This window comes from Bos javanicus, chromosome 19 (genome assembly GCF_032452875.1).
Source record: "Bos javanicus breed banteng chromosome 19, ARS-OSU_banteng_1.0, whole genome shotgun sequence".
Lineage (NCBI taxonomy): Eukaryota > Metazoa > Chordata > Mammalia > Artiodactyla > Bovidae > Bos > Bos javanicus.
In genome coordinates this window covers 55,590,309-55,608,119 of record NC_083886.1, presented here as the reverse complement: position 1 = coordinate 55,608,119, position 17,811 = coordinate 55,590,309, and the positions used below count along the sequence as shown (strand labels likewise).

General features: G+C 44.3%; 1 protein-coding gene across 7 annotated transcripts in view; it reads left to right on the top strand.

The window, feature by feature from the left end:
* Positions 1-17,811, top strand: part of TNRC6C (trinucleotide repeat containing adaptor 6C) — a 115,292-nt gene that overhangs the window by 47,571 nt on the left and 49,910 nt on the right. For all 7 annotated transcript variants that reach the window (XR_009731465.1, XM_061392680.1, XM_061392679.1 and 4 more), the window contains exon 4: positions 14,385-14,711. Coding sequence is in view for 6 of the 7 variants with exons in the window: in XM_061392680.1 (XP_061248664.1) it covers positions 14,385-14,711 (327 nt within the window). In the remaining variant the exon portion in view is untranslated. The remainder of the gene's footprint in view (positions 1-14,384; positions 14,712-17,811) is intronic.

Genomic DNA, 17,811 nt, shown 5'->3' with positions numbered 1-17,811 from the left:
TCCATTCTTGATAGATCAGTCTTCATTATAGCTTTAATTATGCTTAAAAAGCTTTTTTTTTATATCAAGCTATAGCCATTGAACTTGAACTATGAATCTTCATTTAAAAGACAAATGAAGAACGGAATCTCACTGGAAGTTTTTTCATTTGCTAAATCAAATATATAGTGTGCTGCTTCTCCTCCCCTACTCCTGTCTGGAAACTCGGTGCCTAGAAATTCTGCTCTACAAAATTATAAATAAAATGTTGTCTCTGTTTTTCCAAATCCTGATTAGCAGTGTCTTCGTTAAGGTCATTTTGTTTTTACAATTCAGGCAAGCGAGTGGGTTCAGAGGAAAATGTGCCGTGAGTGCTGGCGCCGCACCCGCCAGTGTCTCTGCCTGGTCCAGCTCTGGAGCTCTTTACGCAGGCAGTGCATTCACCCCCACCTTTCCCGGTTCCTCCCCCTCTGCCCCCTGAGTGTCCTGTAGGAATCTGAGCCTGTTTCTGTGACTGGGATTCTCCTCCTCCAGTGCTTTCTAGTCTTTGGTGGTGGTAGTTTTAACCATCCTTTCCTTATGTTTCTTCTTGTGATGAAAAATGTAAGTAATATTAGTATATTCTCAGTGTTTCTAAAAAGAAGTTAAAGTTCGCGTGAAGTCCCTCCATGTTGAGAGATCTAGCTGTTAACATTTTGTTGACCATCCTTGAAAGCATCTCTCTCTATATACATAAATTGCACTGCATTTTATATGGACTCTCTGCTGCCTCCCCTGGTTAAACCCTTCCCTGTCTCCTGCCCCTCAGGGAGCTGCACTAAACAACTTGAAAACCTCTGTGTAAGTCTGTTCAGAAACAGAGCAGTCCTTTGTAAATTCTGCTAAACATTGCCTTTGCATTGTAACCAATGAAAGAGCCAGCTGAACACCGTGCCTCAGTGAGACCCTGGATGTTCTCATTGTTGGGGAAAGGGAATCAGATATATTCCTGTTTTGTTTGTTTATCATCCTGTTTTGAAACACCATTAACTTGTGTCTTACATACTTGTTGTAGAGTAGCTAATGTCTAAGTTTTGGACAGTTTATAATGGGTTTTGCTTCAGTAATCATTAATCTCTTCTTTATTTGAGGCACTGCCCTTAATTTGGGCTGAGAAAATAATAGCTTTATGATGTGATGACCTTATGAGCCTAAATTTTCTTATTGTCTTCTGGGTTTTTTCATGGATTTAAAGGGTTTTTTTTTTTTAAAGGATTAACTATAATTATACTCATAAATTCGAAGTGAATTTAATTTAGTGGTTTTAGCCAGATTTTCTCAAGTTCATAAAATAGAAAGATAAGGTTTCATACAAAAAGTTCAAAGTTAATTATATCATGTATAAAAGCGAATATCTTGATGACCCAACATGGCTCAAACTCCGCATGTGTAATGATTCATGGTTTTGAGTCATATACTTTTAAAAATTCATACATTTTAATTAGTTTCCTAATCTTGCTCAAAAGGACTATACGTTTTCCAATCAGGTATTTGGCTTCACTGTGCATTCAGTTTCTAATTGTTAATTTTAAGCAAACTTTTATATGCTTTTGTTAATGTAAATCAATTGAAAGCATACTCTTTCCGTGCCTTGTGTTGATTTTTATTTTGTTGTTGTTGTTGCCCACGAGGCTAGTGGGATCTTGGTTTCCGGACCAGGGACTGAATCTGCACTCCGAGCAGTTAAAGCACAGAGGCCTAACCGCTGGACTGCCGGGGAATTCCCTAAACGTGTATTTATCAACCCCTTTCCCTCAGCATGAATGAAAAGTGGTGAGAAGTGAGGCTTAAAGCGTGCCTTCTGATTTCATAGTCAGATATGGATAAAAATAAACAGAAATGAACCCACATTTCTGCACCTCGCCAGTTAGGTGGCACTGTTTTTTAGCTGAAGCAGTTTATTACCATTTGCTCAGTCTTTCAGGGGTCTTAACACAATAATCAGCAGTTAGTATTTATAAAGCAGCAGATCTGTATTTTCCTGAGTTAATAAAATTGGCCAAATTCCTTGAATTTAACATGTATTCACGTTCACATCCACATAACCAAAGCAGATACCATTTTGAGTATATGAATTACTCTTAAAAGCAGCATCTGAAAGTCTAGTCAGCATGATATTTTCTATAAAATATGGCATTTTACTTGCCTATCTACAAAATTAATAAAATCTTAGAGCTTGAAGGATCCTTAGAGATTATCCAACTCCTGTGTTAGATGGGAAATGAGATTCAAAGAGGTGAAATGATTTGTACAAGTTTTGACAGCTAGTTAGTAACAAAACTGGAACTAGAATCTTCACCTTCTGGTTGTCAATTATATAGTTTTCCCATATGAAGGGCCTGGAGATGTAGATACTGTGTATCTATCATCAGTACTATATCAGTTAAAAAAATAACTTAGGACATTTTCAAATAAGGCTGGAAAAATTCCTAAGAGATTTGTTATGTGAGGGATCTTTATAGGATGATATCTTACAGGATTTTTAACATTAGCTATGTCATTCTTCATCTGTGTTGTTCTATGTTTAAAGGAATTATTTAATTTTACTATTAAATCCCTAGGGAAAGGAAGATACAATAAATGCATGAACATTTTTTTCTGTGGGAACAAAGGAAAGTGTATTAAGCTGTGGTATTTGTCCCCTAAATATGTAGGCAATTTAAACAGATAAAAATTATTAGGAAAAAAAAACTAAGAGATTTTATACACACACGCACACACACATATACTTTCTTGATCAAATTTTAGAAGAAAGGAAGTAAACCTGATGATAATTTATGTTTTCTTTTACAAGTCCCTTTAACTGCATCTTCTGCATAGGCCTCAGGTGACCTGAAAGTCCACATCTCTGTTCAGCATAGTTTCCCTGACACATTAAACATAAAAGACAGTCTCCAGGCATAAAGGTATAATATATAGCTCTAAGGGAAGCTTGCAATCTGCTTTCTGAGAAGTAATTTGTTTACCCAGATTGCTTCTTTTTTTTTTTTTTGCAAGAGTTTTATTGGGTTATAGTTGACACACAGTAAACTGTGTGTATTTAAAGAGAATAGTTTAATAAACATTGGCTTGTGCACACCTGTGAAACCGTTCCCGAAATCAAGATAGCATCCATCATCCCTGAAAGCACCCCTGTGCCCTCTCCCAGCCCATCTCTCCTTCCTCTTTCCTCAGTCTCTGGGCAGACACTGGTCTGCTTTCTGTCACCACAGGAGGTTTCCTAGACTGCTACATGAACAGAGTCATGCCACATGCACCCTTGGCTGCTCTCACTCAGCCTGCTGTCATGACTGCCATCCCTGTTACTGCATCGGGAGGTCATTCCCTTTCGTTGCTGAGTAGTATTCCATTGTTTGAATTTTTCACGGTTTCTTTATCCATTCATCTGTTCATGGACATTTGAGTTGTTTTCAGTTTTTAGCCATGATAAAATAAAGTGCCTGTGCACATTCATGTGCAAGTCTCTATATGAATGAATGTTCTTTCGTTTTCCTTTGGTAAATGCCTGGGAGTAGAGTGGCTGGATCTTCTGGTAGATGGGTGTTTGACTTTTCAAGAAACTGCAGAAGTTTTCCACAGTGATTGTCTCATTTCACAGTTCTTTGAATCCTCATCAACACTTGGAAAGTCAGTCTTCACAATTTTAGCCTTTCTAATAGATGTGGTATTTCTTTGTGGGTTTGATTTGCATTTCCCTAATGGCTAATGATGTTGGACATTACCTTTATGTGCTTTTTTGCCATCTGTGTATCTTCTTTGGTGAATGTATATTCTAATATTTTGCCTCTACTTTCTGAGTTACTTGCTCTTTGGCTCTAGATTGGTTTATAATATTAAACTGGCCTCTAGAGTTGGGCAGAAAGTCCCATCAGTGAAGCTTAGTTTTCTGCATACCTCAGTCATTTCCCCTTTTTTTCTGTGTGTGCAGTTATTTCTATGATAGTTATATCAGTAAATATGCACTTCCAGTATGATCACATTTTACTCAGCTTTTGACATGCCTACTAAAGATTGCATTAATAAATGAGCTAAATATTAGTCACATTATATTACCTAGAGTTGTCAAGTTAGTTCACTAATTAATTTGATAGTTTATAAATACCTAGCAGACAGCAGAGATAAGGTCTCTGTTCTCAAATCAAGATACTAATAGTAGGCGTTAACTACATAAGCAATGGATTTATAAGCAAGTGAATGCAATAAAGTGTTCCGGGTGTTATGTTTTATTTACCCCCATCTTCTACCTGAAAAGATGTTAAGTTACATTCATTTGATCATCTTTTCATCCAGTGTTTATATTTCTACAAGAAAAGATAATCTTTAAGGTTATCTTACTAAAAACAGATGAGAAAACTGGGGGAAAGGGCAATACTGATTGAGAGTGAGATAAATACCTGCTGGAGCTGGACCGCCCCCTTGCCTGGCACCTGGCTTAGCTGTGGACACCAGAATGAGGTGAGATGCTTGTCTCAGTCATCCCACACCCATCTATCAGGCTTGAGCCTGTCTGACCGAAAAAGAGCGTCACTGGAGAGTTTTAAGTGGGGGCGTGACAGCATGAGCTTATACTTTAGAAAGGTCACTGAAAGTGCCAGATTGAAGATGGGTTAAACAGTTGGAGAGAGGGCTAGAGGCAGTGGGTACAGCTAGACCACTGCCTAGTCCAGCCTCCAGATGCTAAGTGGCGAGAGTAGGGAGGAAGGAAGGGGTCATGAAGATAGAATGGGCAGAAGTCAAAGACCAACTGGGCTAGTAACCATTTGATCCAGCAGGTATCTGTTGAACACCTTGTATTTGCCTGGCACCATGCTGTTCACTGTGTCAAGAAAAAGATTTTAAAAATAGATCTGTTTCACACTCTCCTGGGACTTAGAGTCTTGTAGGGAGTGGATGTAAGCATCAGTCACGATGCTACCGGTGTTGTGACTGACCTCCCCGAAGGAGAGGAACGTTGATCATGAGAGCATAGAACTCAGAAACCTGTATGAGGCTGGGATTAGGAGGGGTGTCCTGAGTGCTGCTTCAGTGAGATCCGAAGGATGACTGGGAACCTAGGCCCGAGAGAGGAAAGAAAGGGCAGAGGGCTCCCCCATACAGAGGGATCAGCATTCTCACAGAGGCTGGCTGGACCCCAAACAGACTGAAGGCCTCAGGGCCTAAGAGCCATCAGCAAGGGGAGGAGAGGTGGTGGATGGGGACCAAAGTGGTCGGTGAGGACCAGGACGTGAGAGCAGTCTGGAGGCTTCTCAAAATGAGTAGTCAGTGTGGTCGGGTTTTCCTTCCGCCCCCCTGCCTTCTCTGACTACGTGTTGGAGTCGTTAACTGGGGCTCCCTCTTCTGGCAGGTTGCAGGATTCTGCACTTGGAGGGAGAAAAGCAACTCGAGATTAGTGCTATTCCACGATTTATTTATCTTATTGAAGAAGAGTTGATCTAGTGTTTCAAGTGTACAGCAAAGTGGTTGAGTTATACATGTTTTTTTTTCTTTTTCAGATGATTGTCCTTTATAGGTTATTACAAGATACTGAATATAGTTCCCTGTGCTATCCAGCAGGGCCCTGTTATTTATCTGTTTTATGTGTAGTAGTTTGCATCTGCTAATCCCAAACTCCTAATTTATCTCCCCCTCTGCCCCTTTCCTCTTTGGTAGCCATAAATTTGTTTGCTATGTCTGTGAGTCTGTTTCTGTTGTGTGAATAAATTCATTCCCACAATTTACTTATTAACACACATGCACGCAGCCCTCTTGCACAAGGCAATATGCACGTCCTGGGAGAACACAGGTGAGACATAATCCCGTGGAAGCCTCTGTTTTATGCGATCTCAGATTCACTGTTTGCTCCTAGAGCTTGTTCTGCTTGGGATGATTCCACACGGAGAGAGAGGTCAGACTTGGACTTGCACACTCCCCAGACTTCTTTACCCTTCGAGTCTGTCCTGTGTGTCGCCTCTTTGAGAAGTGTTTCAAGCAATGGTCCGTATTGAGGTTATAGAAAAGCCAGGGCTTCCCTGGTAGTCCAGTGGTTGAGAATCCGCCTGCCAGTGCAGGGGAAACAGGTTCCACCCCTGATCTGAGAAGAGTCCGCATGCCTCGGGGCAGCTCACCCTGCGCACCGCAGCTGCTGAGCCTGTGCCCTCCAGCCTGAGTGCCTAGAGCCTGTGCTCCGCAACAAGAAAAGCCACGGTAATGAGAAGCCCGCACACCGCACCTAGAGTGTATCCCACTGCTCGCCACAAATAGAGACCCTGCACAGCAACGAAGACCCAGCACAGCCAAAATTAATTAATTAAAAGCCGATATGTGGTAATTGCTGTATTGGCTGCTTGGCTTTAACAGGCTATTATCAAAGTTTTCTATTTTGATTTTCTGAATCAGCTGGCCAGTGTTTAAAAGAACCTAGAAATGTTTGCCTGTATGACTGATATTACATTTTCTCAGAGTGGAAGAATCCAAGGACCAAAACATGGTGACCTTTTAATGAAATGATTCTTATTGTTAATAGTCATTATTAAAGTAATTCTGCTGTACCATTTGTATTATCCAGTGTGATATATTATGAGTAGCATTTAATTCAATTTAATACCTTTTAGAGAGGTAATTGTAATACATTAGAATAGAAAATATCTCTGAACAGCATTTCTCATTAGCAGCAGACACTAAGTTAATGTAGTTAGTAGCTAATGAGTTTGTGCTCATTTTGAGTTGGGCTCTAAAAGTTGCCATAGTGACAGATCAGCCAGAAGCCATCAACAGAACAAACAGAAGGCCTCTGCTCTGTATCCCACTGGGACTGCGACAAACACAGCAGATGGACCCTCGTTGCTCTCGCTGTCTTCAGCTCGCATCTCATTGTTCTCAGGGAACTTCTCCCTGCAGTGTTTGTTGCTGTGTCGATTGCAGAAGTGACTGTAGTAATGAAAATATTCCCTGGAATCTCTGACTGTTTCAGCACGGGAGAATAGTTCTCTTTCATAGTCCCATTTGCAAATAGTTAACATACGTATTTCACTAAATTTAAAACCCTGAATGTTTGAGTATATATTCCGAAATGGCTGAAATTAATGCAAGGTTTTAAAATATTTTTCCGTTTCTTGTCATTGTGTGGTGTCTGTGCATAAGAGAAGTTCTTTGCTTTATCGTACAAAAACTTACTGTCTTAAGTACTAAGATACCATCAATTATAGGTAGAACATAATGGAAATTCCCTGGCAGTCCAGTGATTAGGACTCCAGGCCTTCACTACCTCGGGTGCTGGTTCAGTCCCTCACTAGAGAACTAAGATCCCATAAGTCGAGCAGCGTGGTGGGGGGGTGGAGGGGGGGGTGGAGGTGGGAGATATATATATATGGCATACCATGGATTTAATACTGTCTTATTGATGGAGTTGGCAGGTGAATGAGGAAACTATATTAAGTTTATACACCAGTAGTAAGAAGCATCCAAATTTCAGAAGCAAGACGTGTTGAAACGTGTAGGTTAAAAGGTCCCTCTAGTCAACATTTACCTATAAAAGCTTACTTTTAAAATATACCTCTCTAATCCATTGCATGACTGCTTGTCAGTGTACCTTGGACTAACGGAGGTAGCCTGTGAGACTTTAATCCAGGTATATGTAGGTAAGTCCCATTATAGGAAATGCTGTTAGAAGGGAACAGTTGTTGAATATCTAGCTCATAGCATATACTGTGATGCTGTCTAGGTGAGTGAAAGATTTAAATGTACTGCTTGCTGGGGGCGAGGGAGTGGATTGTTCTCTTCACCAAAGCTAAATTGAAGGATATAGAAACCACTCTAGCTATATTAAGGAGAAATGAGTTTAGGTGCAGAGAATTGGGTGCTTATACAGTCGTTGGAGGGACTGCCCTAGGCTGGGAGGCAGGTATGACTCCCCAGAGGGCCCTCCAGAAGAGCTGCTCCCAGGGGAAAAGGCAGGCGGCCCTGCAGGCCTCACTGACTTCAAGAGCACTGTGCCACTGCTGCAGCCCAGCCAGCAGGAAGCTGCCACTGAGACAGTGATTGGGAACCGGGACCCCGTGCAAAAGCCTCCACCATCTCCAGGGCGGTGCTCACACTTGGAGCTGGGACGATGGACAGAGGGCAATCAGGTCGCTGCTGGATCCTTGCAGCTGTGGACTGGCCCCTGCTGGCCTGTGGTTGGTGTGCTGGTCGGTGGGGGGCTCTTGTAAGGCTTTTAAAATGCCAGGATGGCTGTTCATTAGCTCACAACTCCTGGCTCTGGGGCCCGTACAGTCCGTTCTTGATCAAGGTCACCTGCTTGTGGAGTTTAAACAACCAGTTGCAGTCACAGCATCCTGGACTCTCCATGAGTTTGTAATCAGAGGAGCCTGTCCTCGGAGAACTTCTGCCCGAAACCGGAGGCTCCAGGCTTGTCTGTGCCCTGCAGCGAGGACCACAGGGTCGCCCTCCACCAGGCTGCCCCTGAGTGCTCTTCCGGCCAATGGCCAAGCGATGGGATCCAGAATGTCTACAAAGACTCCACCTGCCTCTCCAGCCTGGCATCCAGGAGCCCTCCCCTGAGCGCTGAACTCCAGCCTCACCAGCCTTGCCTCAGGCCTTCAAGGCACGGAAGCATTTTCCCATTTCAAGATCTTCCCATGCCCTGTCCAGGCTGGTTGGGAATGAGCTTGCAGACAAGCTCCGCTGGCCCGGCTTAGCGGTCACTTCCTCAGCGGAGCTTTCTCTGAGTCCCTAACCCCAGTGAGGTTCTTTTGTCCCACATGTTTATCATGCGTGTGGCAGCTTGTAACTGTTTACTTGTGGAATCATTTTTAAGTTAGTATCTTACAGGAACTATATCTGTTTTCCTCAGTGCACTCAGTGCCTAGGAGTGCAAATAGGCACTCGTTAAATATTTCAGTGCCTAGGAGTGCAAATAGGCACTCATTAAATATTTTCCTCAGTGCACTCAGTGCACTCAGCAAAATAGGCACTCATTAAATATTTTCCTCAGTGCACTCAGTGCCTAGGAGTGCAAATAGGCACTCATTAAATATTTCAGTGCCTAGGAGTGCAAAATAGGCACTCATTAAATATTTCCTAAATAAGTAAATTTAGAGAGGATAAATGAGGATAGTGACACCTGTGGGGGTGACGCTGGTGGCAGACAGCAGGAGGAAAGTCAGCTTTAGCCCCATGTACCCTGCCTGGCTTTCCTCGTTTTCCACAGCACTTAGCACCTTCTGGTGACCACTTGGCTTAATAGGCATCTTGTTCATCAGTCGTCTCCCCCTGCTAAGATGTGAGCAAAGGGCCTGGGGAGGTGGGAGTCCACATTTGTGTCCACTGGAAGGTCCCAGCACATGGAGCTGGGCTCTGGAAAGCCTTCGTGTGTGTAAATGGATGAGTAGCTTTGGTCTCAGTACCTAGAGTCCCAGTAGGAAACTGAGAGAAGGATTTGGAAAATGCAGGGAAAGCTTGAAACAGGGTAAGGGGGCTTTGGGCAGACTGGTAGATTACAAGAGGAACGTTAGCAGCAGCAGGAGCTTGGCTTTGAATTGCTTAAGTAGGAACAGAACCCGTCAGCTTTCTGAGCCTGCAACTTTAGGCAGTCTGGAAACCACACTGAAGTGTGGGATGATTCAGAGGTGTGGATAGCATAGTGAAAGGAAGCCCGGGGGGCCTGGGTGGGGGTGGGGGTCCAGATGGCAGTACTGGCGGCTCAGGCCGTGGAAAATGACTAGAGAAGCAGAAGACAGGACTGGGGAGTCCAGAGTGGAATAAAAGTTAAGCAGGCTGGGTCAGCAGGGCAGTGCCTTCTGTCTTGGTCTCCTAGAGATGGCAGAGTGTAGTGCCAAAGCTTAGTCCCCAGGGCACTCAAGGGACAGTCTGAACTTCCTGCCCGTACAGTGGCGGTTGTTTTGGAAAAGCAGTCGTAGCAATTTGTAAACTGTTTGGACTCTGGTGTGACATTATCCTCTGAGATTTTTACCCAAAAGCAGAAAACTCTTTCTTGGAAAGAAAATTTGTTGAAAGGACTTGCTGTCTTATATAAGGATTTAACGCCCTGCTTTTTCACCAGCAGGTGTCACCCTCACGTAACATTGAGCTTGCTGGAAGTTCTTTGTTTGCTATACAGTTATTCACTGGCTGCCGCTCTAATTTTTTTTTCCTAAATAAGACAAATCATTTGTTGCCGATCCATATAAATCAAGCTACAATTCCCCTTGCCTTAATGCGTTCTACTGTGAAAATAGTGATGTGTAGGGTGGACTGGTCTGTGGACCCTTAGATCTGGGCCCGTTTGAGAAGAGGAACATCAGGATTGCTTCGACACCCTAGCCGTACGTCTTTGGGGAGTGATAGATGGAGAAATTTGGCTCTGAAGAGCATGCGTGGCTAGTCAAAACCTGACCGTTTGATTTATCTGTATTATAAGAACAGATCCAGAATTTAAGATTCTCAATCAGTTGAGATTGTTAGTTGCCCGATAGTAGTAGCAACATTTTAAGATTTAAAAACAAATAGGTGAGATTACTTAATATTTTTAATTCAACATATTTAAAAAATTTTTATCATTTCAATGCGAGATCAAGATAAAAATGAATGAGATTTTTGTGCACTGACTCTTTGAAATGCATGTGAGTCTACCACCAGCACATCTCGGTTCTCACATCACGTGCTCAGCGGCCACGTGGTTAGTGGCTGCCACATTAATATGGGCAGTGCAGACTTGGGCCTCACGGGCTCTGTATGGGCGAGGGGAGGACGGGGTGGGTCCTTAGGTTCCTGCTGCTTTTGAGTCCTTGCCAGTTGTTTCCTCCAGGTTTTGTGTTTGGGTAGGTTTTCTTTGTTTCCAGCCTTTGAACAGACGAGATGGATGGCAGGTGGAAGCACCTTGACTTTGGTAGTAGCTGGCCAGCCAGTGTCTGTTATGACAAAAGAGAAATGGGGTCTTGTAACAAGGGCAGGTAGAACTCTCTCTCTTTTTTTTTTTTTTTGTCTTTTTAACTAATAGACTCTATTTTCTTTTTTTTTAAGAGCAGTTTTAGGTTTATGGAGAGACTGAGCAGAAAATAAAGAGTTCCCACATGTTCCATCTCTCCACCCCCAACCCACTCTCCATTTCCCCGTGCTTGACATCTTGCCTTGGTGTCAGGCCTTTGTTACAGCTGTTGAGCCAGTATTGATAGTTATTATTAACTAAAGTCCACAGTTTACCTGTGAGTTCACCCTCTGTGTGTACAGTTTGATGGGTTTTCAAATGCCTAATGTTGTGTGTCCACTGTTACAGAATCCCACTATTACTCCCTGTCACCCACTGCCATCACACCACGTGCCCACTCTTACAGGACCACCATTCCCCACCCCCAGGTGACTCCCGCACCCGGCCTGCGCATCCCTCCCCCCGCCCCAGGCCCCTCTCAACCACTGAAGAAGCCCTTATGGTCTCTGTAGTTTTGCCTTTTCCCAGAACGTTCTATGGTAGGAATCAGAGCATGTGGCCTTTCCAGACTGGCTTCTTTTACCTGATAATATGCATTTAATGTTCCTCCATTTCTTTTTTCATGGATTGAGAGCTCATTTCTTTTTAACACTAACAGTCCATTGTATGGATACACCACAGTCTGTTTTATCTGCTCGCCTATAGAAGAATATCTTGGTTGCTTCCAGTTTGGGGCCATTATGAATAAAACTGCTATAAACATTCCTGTAGAGGTTTTTGTGTGCAGACATAAACTTTTCATTCATTTGGGTAAATACTTAGGTACTGCTGCCATCTTAATTAGCTAAAAGCCAATGTCAGGAAAAAATATATTTGAAAATATATTTGAAGGTCCCCTTTACATTTAAAATCACCCTATAATAGATTTTATCACTTTCTTTAAAAAAGAAAAAATATATATATATATTTATATAATGGATGTTCATCTAAGCAATATACCATGCCAAATGCTGTGGCAAATACAGGGAACTATGAATGTTCTGGAAGCACCTAGATTGCCCTGGCTGAGTCAGGGAAGGTTCTCAAGGGAAGTAACATTTAATCTGATATTTAAAGAATGACTAGGAATTACCATGTTTTGTTGAATCTTGAGATATGATCAACTGCTTTATGCATTATTTTGTTGCTCAGACGGTAAAGAATCTGCCTGCAAAGCAAGAGATGCAGGTTCGATCCCTGAGTCAGGAAGAACCCCTAAAACACTGCCAAGGTGAGAAAGCTGATGAGTGTTTGGGACATGCTGACTTTGAAGTGCCCATTGATGTCCATATCGATATTGATATCCAATGGCCCTCAAGGGCTTAGACCATCACCACAGGATTGATGAATGAAGCGGGAGTAGATAGATGACCCAGGATGAGAGTTTGCAGCGGAACTTCAGAGAAGGAGGAAGCAGCCTGTCACTGGGAGCAAGAAAGAGTGGCTGCAGAGGTCAGAGGAACTCTGAGAATGGACTTCCAGCGTCGTGAAGGCCGAAGAAGAGAGGCTCAGGGAGTCAGAGTGGTCACCGCCGATACACAACCGAGGGGCAAGCAGAGAAAGCTCGGGGGGCCGTAGGGTTTCAGCATCAAGGAGGGAGAGGAGCTGGATGAGAGGCCCAGGGCAGATGAGGAAGCAGGACTTCAGGAAGTGTGCAGGAGGAGAGGGGACCCATTGGAGGTGCTGGCAGGGGATGTGGGGTTGAGGCGAGCAGGAGCGCCGCTGTCGGGGAGAGCACCGGTGTGGGCCTGTTCACGTGCCGACCAGGAGGAGCTGGTGGCAGGGCGGCCGCATCCCTGGGCAGGTTACTGGCTGGAAATGTTCTCTCCTCTACTCCACACGTGAACATGGGGGCCGGATTTCTCTTCTGTGCACTCAGCGATGTCCATCTACTAATCTCTGGAAGAAAAAAAAGTGTCTGTGTGTGTTAGTTGCTCAGTTGTGTCCCATTCTTTGCGACCCCATGGATTGTGGCCTGCCAGGCTCCTTTGTCCATGGAATTTTCCAGACAAGAATACCGGAGAGGGTTGCCATTCTCTACCCCAGGGGATCTTCCCCACCCAGGGATTTAACCTGAATCTCCTGCATTGCAGGCAGATTCTTTACTGTCTGCCTGGAAGAAAAAATATAAATATTTGTAAAACAAAGAATTAATGGAAGACCCAGTCTTCAGCTTTGGGCCTTTCTGTCCACTCTGGAGAGTGTCATGGTTTGAAGACACGCAGTCCTTGAGACAGGACCCAGAGCTGTGGAGGGAGTCATCTGTATGTCATGACACCACAGACTGTGAGATGCCCCAGTATTTCATGTGCCGCCCAGAAAGGGACATGCTATCGATGGTAAGACATGTGCTGGTGAAGTGATTTTAACACATGGAGAAATGTGAGTCTTGCAGTCGGGGAAGTAGAGTGCCAGCCTGGGGGGAGAGTAACAGAAGTGTGGGATGGACGGCAGCGTGGTGCGTACTGTAGGAGCTGACACCTGCAGCTTCGGCCCGCTGGCCTTTATTTCTCTGGAGAATAAGGTCAAGTTTATCTTCTGGGGTCGGGAGATAAAGGCATTATCGCCTGAGAGCGGAAGGTTGTTCAGTGAGTCATCGACAGCAGTAGTAGAGCCAGGCAGACCCAGGAAATCGTAGGCTGGTCAGGAAGCACTGAGGGTGCCCTGAGGTTAGGGCCCAGGAGTTCTCAGTGATTTCAGACTGCACAGCAGTCCAAGCCAGGGTGGAGAGAGTGGACAGTGGCTTCATCCAGAATTGAGGGTTTGCCGTGCAGGGCAACAGAAGAATCATGGGCAGAGGCCCTTGGATACTGTGTACAATGGGGTCACAGGATGGACGGTGGAACTCACTGGGGCGATGAGAAATACAGGCTGATTGCAAGGGGTAATAATAATTTTATGATGTTACATATATATATATAATTTTCTTCAGAATTAAAACAGATTTATATAAAAATTCATGGACATCTGATGATCTCTTAATTTTGAGAAATACTGACCGAGAGCAGTGGTTCTCAAAAGTGTGGGCCCAGGGCCCAGGGCCCAGGGCACCAGCCTCTCCTGAGAACTTAACAGAAATGCAGACTGGCAGCTTCCCCTCCCTTCCAACCAAGTGAATTCCCGGTTGGGGCCCAGGAGTTGGGCCTTTAACCTGGCTCCCGCTCATGCTGGAGACCTGCGGCTCTGACCAGCTTGATGGCCTGCCTTTCAGGTGAGGGAACTGGCCACGGGCTACAGCCCAGGATCCAGGTTCATTTATAGGAAAAGTGGGTCTGCAGCCTGGAACTCCTGACTTTGGTGCGGTTCACTGCCAAAGCTCTACGTTGTCATTCCTCGGTTTTGTGTTCTGTTTTCTTTGGTTTGGATTGGGTTGAAGGCGGTGATAATACTAAGGAGTCGGGGTCTTTTCCTTCTGTTCTTCTAGTGCCAGAACCTACCAAGACCTGTTCAAGCCAGCCCCAACCTGCCGGCACCAGTACCAGTACTTCCACCAGCACCCTCTCCAGCGGCAGCAATGGCAAACGTGCATCTGCCAGCGGCCAGCAGCCAGCTGCAGCCCGTTACCTGCCTCGCGAGGTGCCTCCACGCTTCCGCCAGCAAGAACAGAAGCAGCTGTTAAAGAGAGGTCAGCCACTGCCCGCGGGGGCCCTGACCAGCGTGAGCCCCACCCAGGGTGCTGGGCCTGCAGGGCTGAGCCCGCCCCCGCTGCCTGGAGCCGGAGCACAGCCGCACCCCAGCAAGCCCCAGCCAGGTAAACCACCCAGAACCAGAGCGCTCTTTCTACCTGAGAACTGGTTTGCTATTTTCACCTTTGCTGCTCAGTAATAAACATGGACATGTTTACTGTACACTTAGCAAAGCCAGCTTGATGATAGATACATTCGCTTCAATTCGATTTTAAGGTTCACTTCTATTTCCCCTACTTATTTATTTTGTTTCTCGTGTATTTGCAGATGGCATTAGCTATTTCCCTTGTGGCTCAGCTAGTAAAGAATCCGCCTGCAATTCGGGAGACCTGGGTTCGATCTCTGGGTTGGGAAGATCCCCTGGAGAAGGGAAAGGCTACCCTCTCCAGTATCCTGGCCTGGAGAATTCCATGTTCTGTATAGTCCATGGGGTCGCAAAGAGTCGGACATGACTGAGCGACTTGCACTTTCTTTCACTTTTGAGCGACTTTCACTTTCTTTCACTTTAGCTACCTCAGCTAACCCTGTTGCTCACCAGAAACTAAAGATCTTCGTTCAGGCTGTATACATCCATCACAGCAGGTGCTTTAGAGCCCTGCAGTGAAAACTGATAGTGAAACCCTTTTCTTCCAGGTAATCAGGACATCTCGTACTGCACACATGCTTTCTGTGCAGGGAGGTAATAGCATTTTATGGGGAGTAGCTGTTTCTACCTGACGTGTTTGAGCACCCCGAGGCAGTGCTGCCTGCTCCGCCCCCAAGGGGTCTGGGGCTCTGCGCTGCCCACTGCTCGTTGGTGTCCTGGCCTGCAGTTCAACGCCAGCACTCTCTGGGCTCACAGGAGAACTGGCCACTTGCTCATTTGCTTTCCCTGGAGAAGGGAAAGGCTACCCTCTCCAGTATCCTGGCCTGGAGAATTCCGTGTTCGGTATAGTCCATGGGGTCGCCTCAGAATGTCAGCATCTCTCCTCTCCTCTCCTGTCTCCTGTTCCCCTCCGCTTGATCTCATGGATTAGCACTGTAAAAAAATTTTATTTACTGGAGCTTAAGGGAAATTTTTGGAAGAGAGCAAAGTCCACGTGTTCAACTGCCATGATTCTCCGTATTTTCTTAAATCTTTCTGTTTCAAGTAATTCAACAATTGGCACTGGTTCTAGCATGGTAGTGAAATTCAGGTCTGTAATTAGAGGCAAAGAGGCTTCTTGTATTAGATTAGAATTTAAAAGAAACATGTCACAATTTTTTTTTCCTTCATGTGCTGCCTTTTAATATGGGGAATAATTCCAACGTGACTTTGAAGTATTTGCAGCACCATTTCTCAAAACCATGACTTTGTGGTTTTATTTGGAAAAAATATTTTTAGACAACTTCGCCATGTCTCTTCAAATAGTCTTGACTTTCATCTGCTAAATTCCTAATAGAGAGGATTTAGGTCGATGATTGTCAGCAAAAAGCTAGTAAGAGAAGCAATGATCAAATGTATTCATTGACTAGAATCCCATCTGCTTCACTGCCACCAGTTTAATAGTCAAATATACGGTTACTCTCCATGCTGAAATATGGTCTTCTGACCCATCTTAACAGAGATTGTATAGTCAGACTTGTATAGCTTGGTGTTTTGATTTAAGAAGCTTATATTGAAAACCTGAGGTGTTTGCTTCATACTCAGCACAGGGCCTGCATGTAGTAAGTGCTCAGTAAATTCAGATGCTAGCTGTGAATGTGGAACTTGTGAGACTTTTGAAACATGCTGCAAATCTATTTCTACCTTTGAAACACTATTACAGAGCCGCAACTCAAAAACAACTCACAAAATCTTCATAAACTTTTCTTTCTTGTGGGGCAAGTTACTTAATGAATTCATTCATATCCAGTTGAAATTCTGTTAATGGGTTCCACATTTTCTTACCACATTGAAACTTTTCTAGATACTGCTTGAAGTAAAAGCTCTTATAACTTCTTTAAAGTAATACATAGATTTTCATGTATTTATTTGCATTTGTCTTAGGGTCTTCACTCCTGTAGCCTGTCCACATTAAAATGACTAACATGGTTTGACTCATGATTGCATTCCTCTAAGACTAAATGTAAAAGTATGAGTGCCGGATCAACAGAAAGTGGAGTCGCTCAGTCGTGTCCGACTCTTTGCGACCCCATGGACTGTAGCCCACCAGGCTCCTCCCTCCATGGGATTCTCCAGGCAAGAGTACTGGAGTGGGTTGTCACAACAGAACTGAGATTGAATTACCCAAGCAGGGGGTAAGGTAGTGACTAATCCTTAAGAATTTAACAGCAGACCATTTCTAATGGTAAGAAAAGCAAAGTTAGGAGTTATTTCAGCCCAGCACATGAACTCTCTGTGTTTTTCCCAAGAATATGAGTATATGAGAATATATACTGACTCCCAGCCTAATGGTTAGTTGTTCTTTGCCCTCGGTGGCATGATCTACAGAGGCGGTGGAAACACACCCAAATAGACGGTTGCCTCTGCAGCTGGTACAAGTGGCCAGCGGCATCATTGACTTCGCATGGCCAACGTGGGTGAGGGTGATACAAAGCCACCTGTGTTTGAGGACAGGCTGAGCTTCGACTGGCTCGCAGGTCACCAGAGGCAGCAGTCTGAAGCGCCCTCCAGGGCATCCCTGGTTTCTGCTGGTTAGGACTTCACCTTCTGGTGCAGAGGGTGTGGATTCAACCCCTGCTCGAGGACCTGAGGTCCTGCATGCCTCATGGCCCAAAAACCAAAATGTAAAACAGAAGCAATGGTGTAATAAATTTAGTAAAGACTCTAAGAATGGTCCACTTCCAAAAAAAACTTTTTTTAAAAAAATAAAAAGAATAAATTGCTCTTCATTTTCTTTTTTAACCAGATCTCGGGTTCTACTGGCCCCTCTTTGTGTTAGCTTCATGCCATCTCCACGTCAGCCCAGGGCACCGTTGGAGAGACGCCATTGGTGTTGTAGTTTTTGTAGCATTATTTACGCCAGCACTATCACGTGTCCTGAGGGAGCCAGGTCTTCCATTCTAGCACGCACAGCTAATTCCTGGCCACTTTACTTACAACATTCAATAATGCAAATGCTGAAGGGAAGCCCTTCAACAAGTTTAAGTAAATTTAAGCACAGATTCTTTATATTGGGCTTCCAGTTCATAAAAAGACATTTT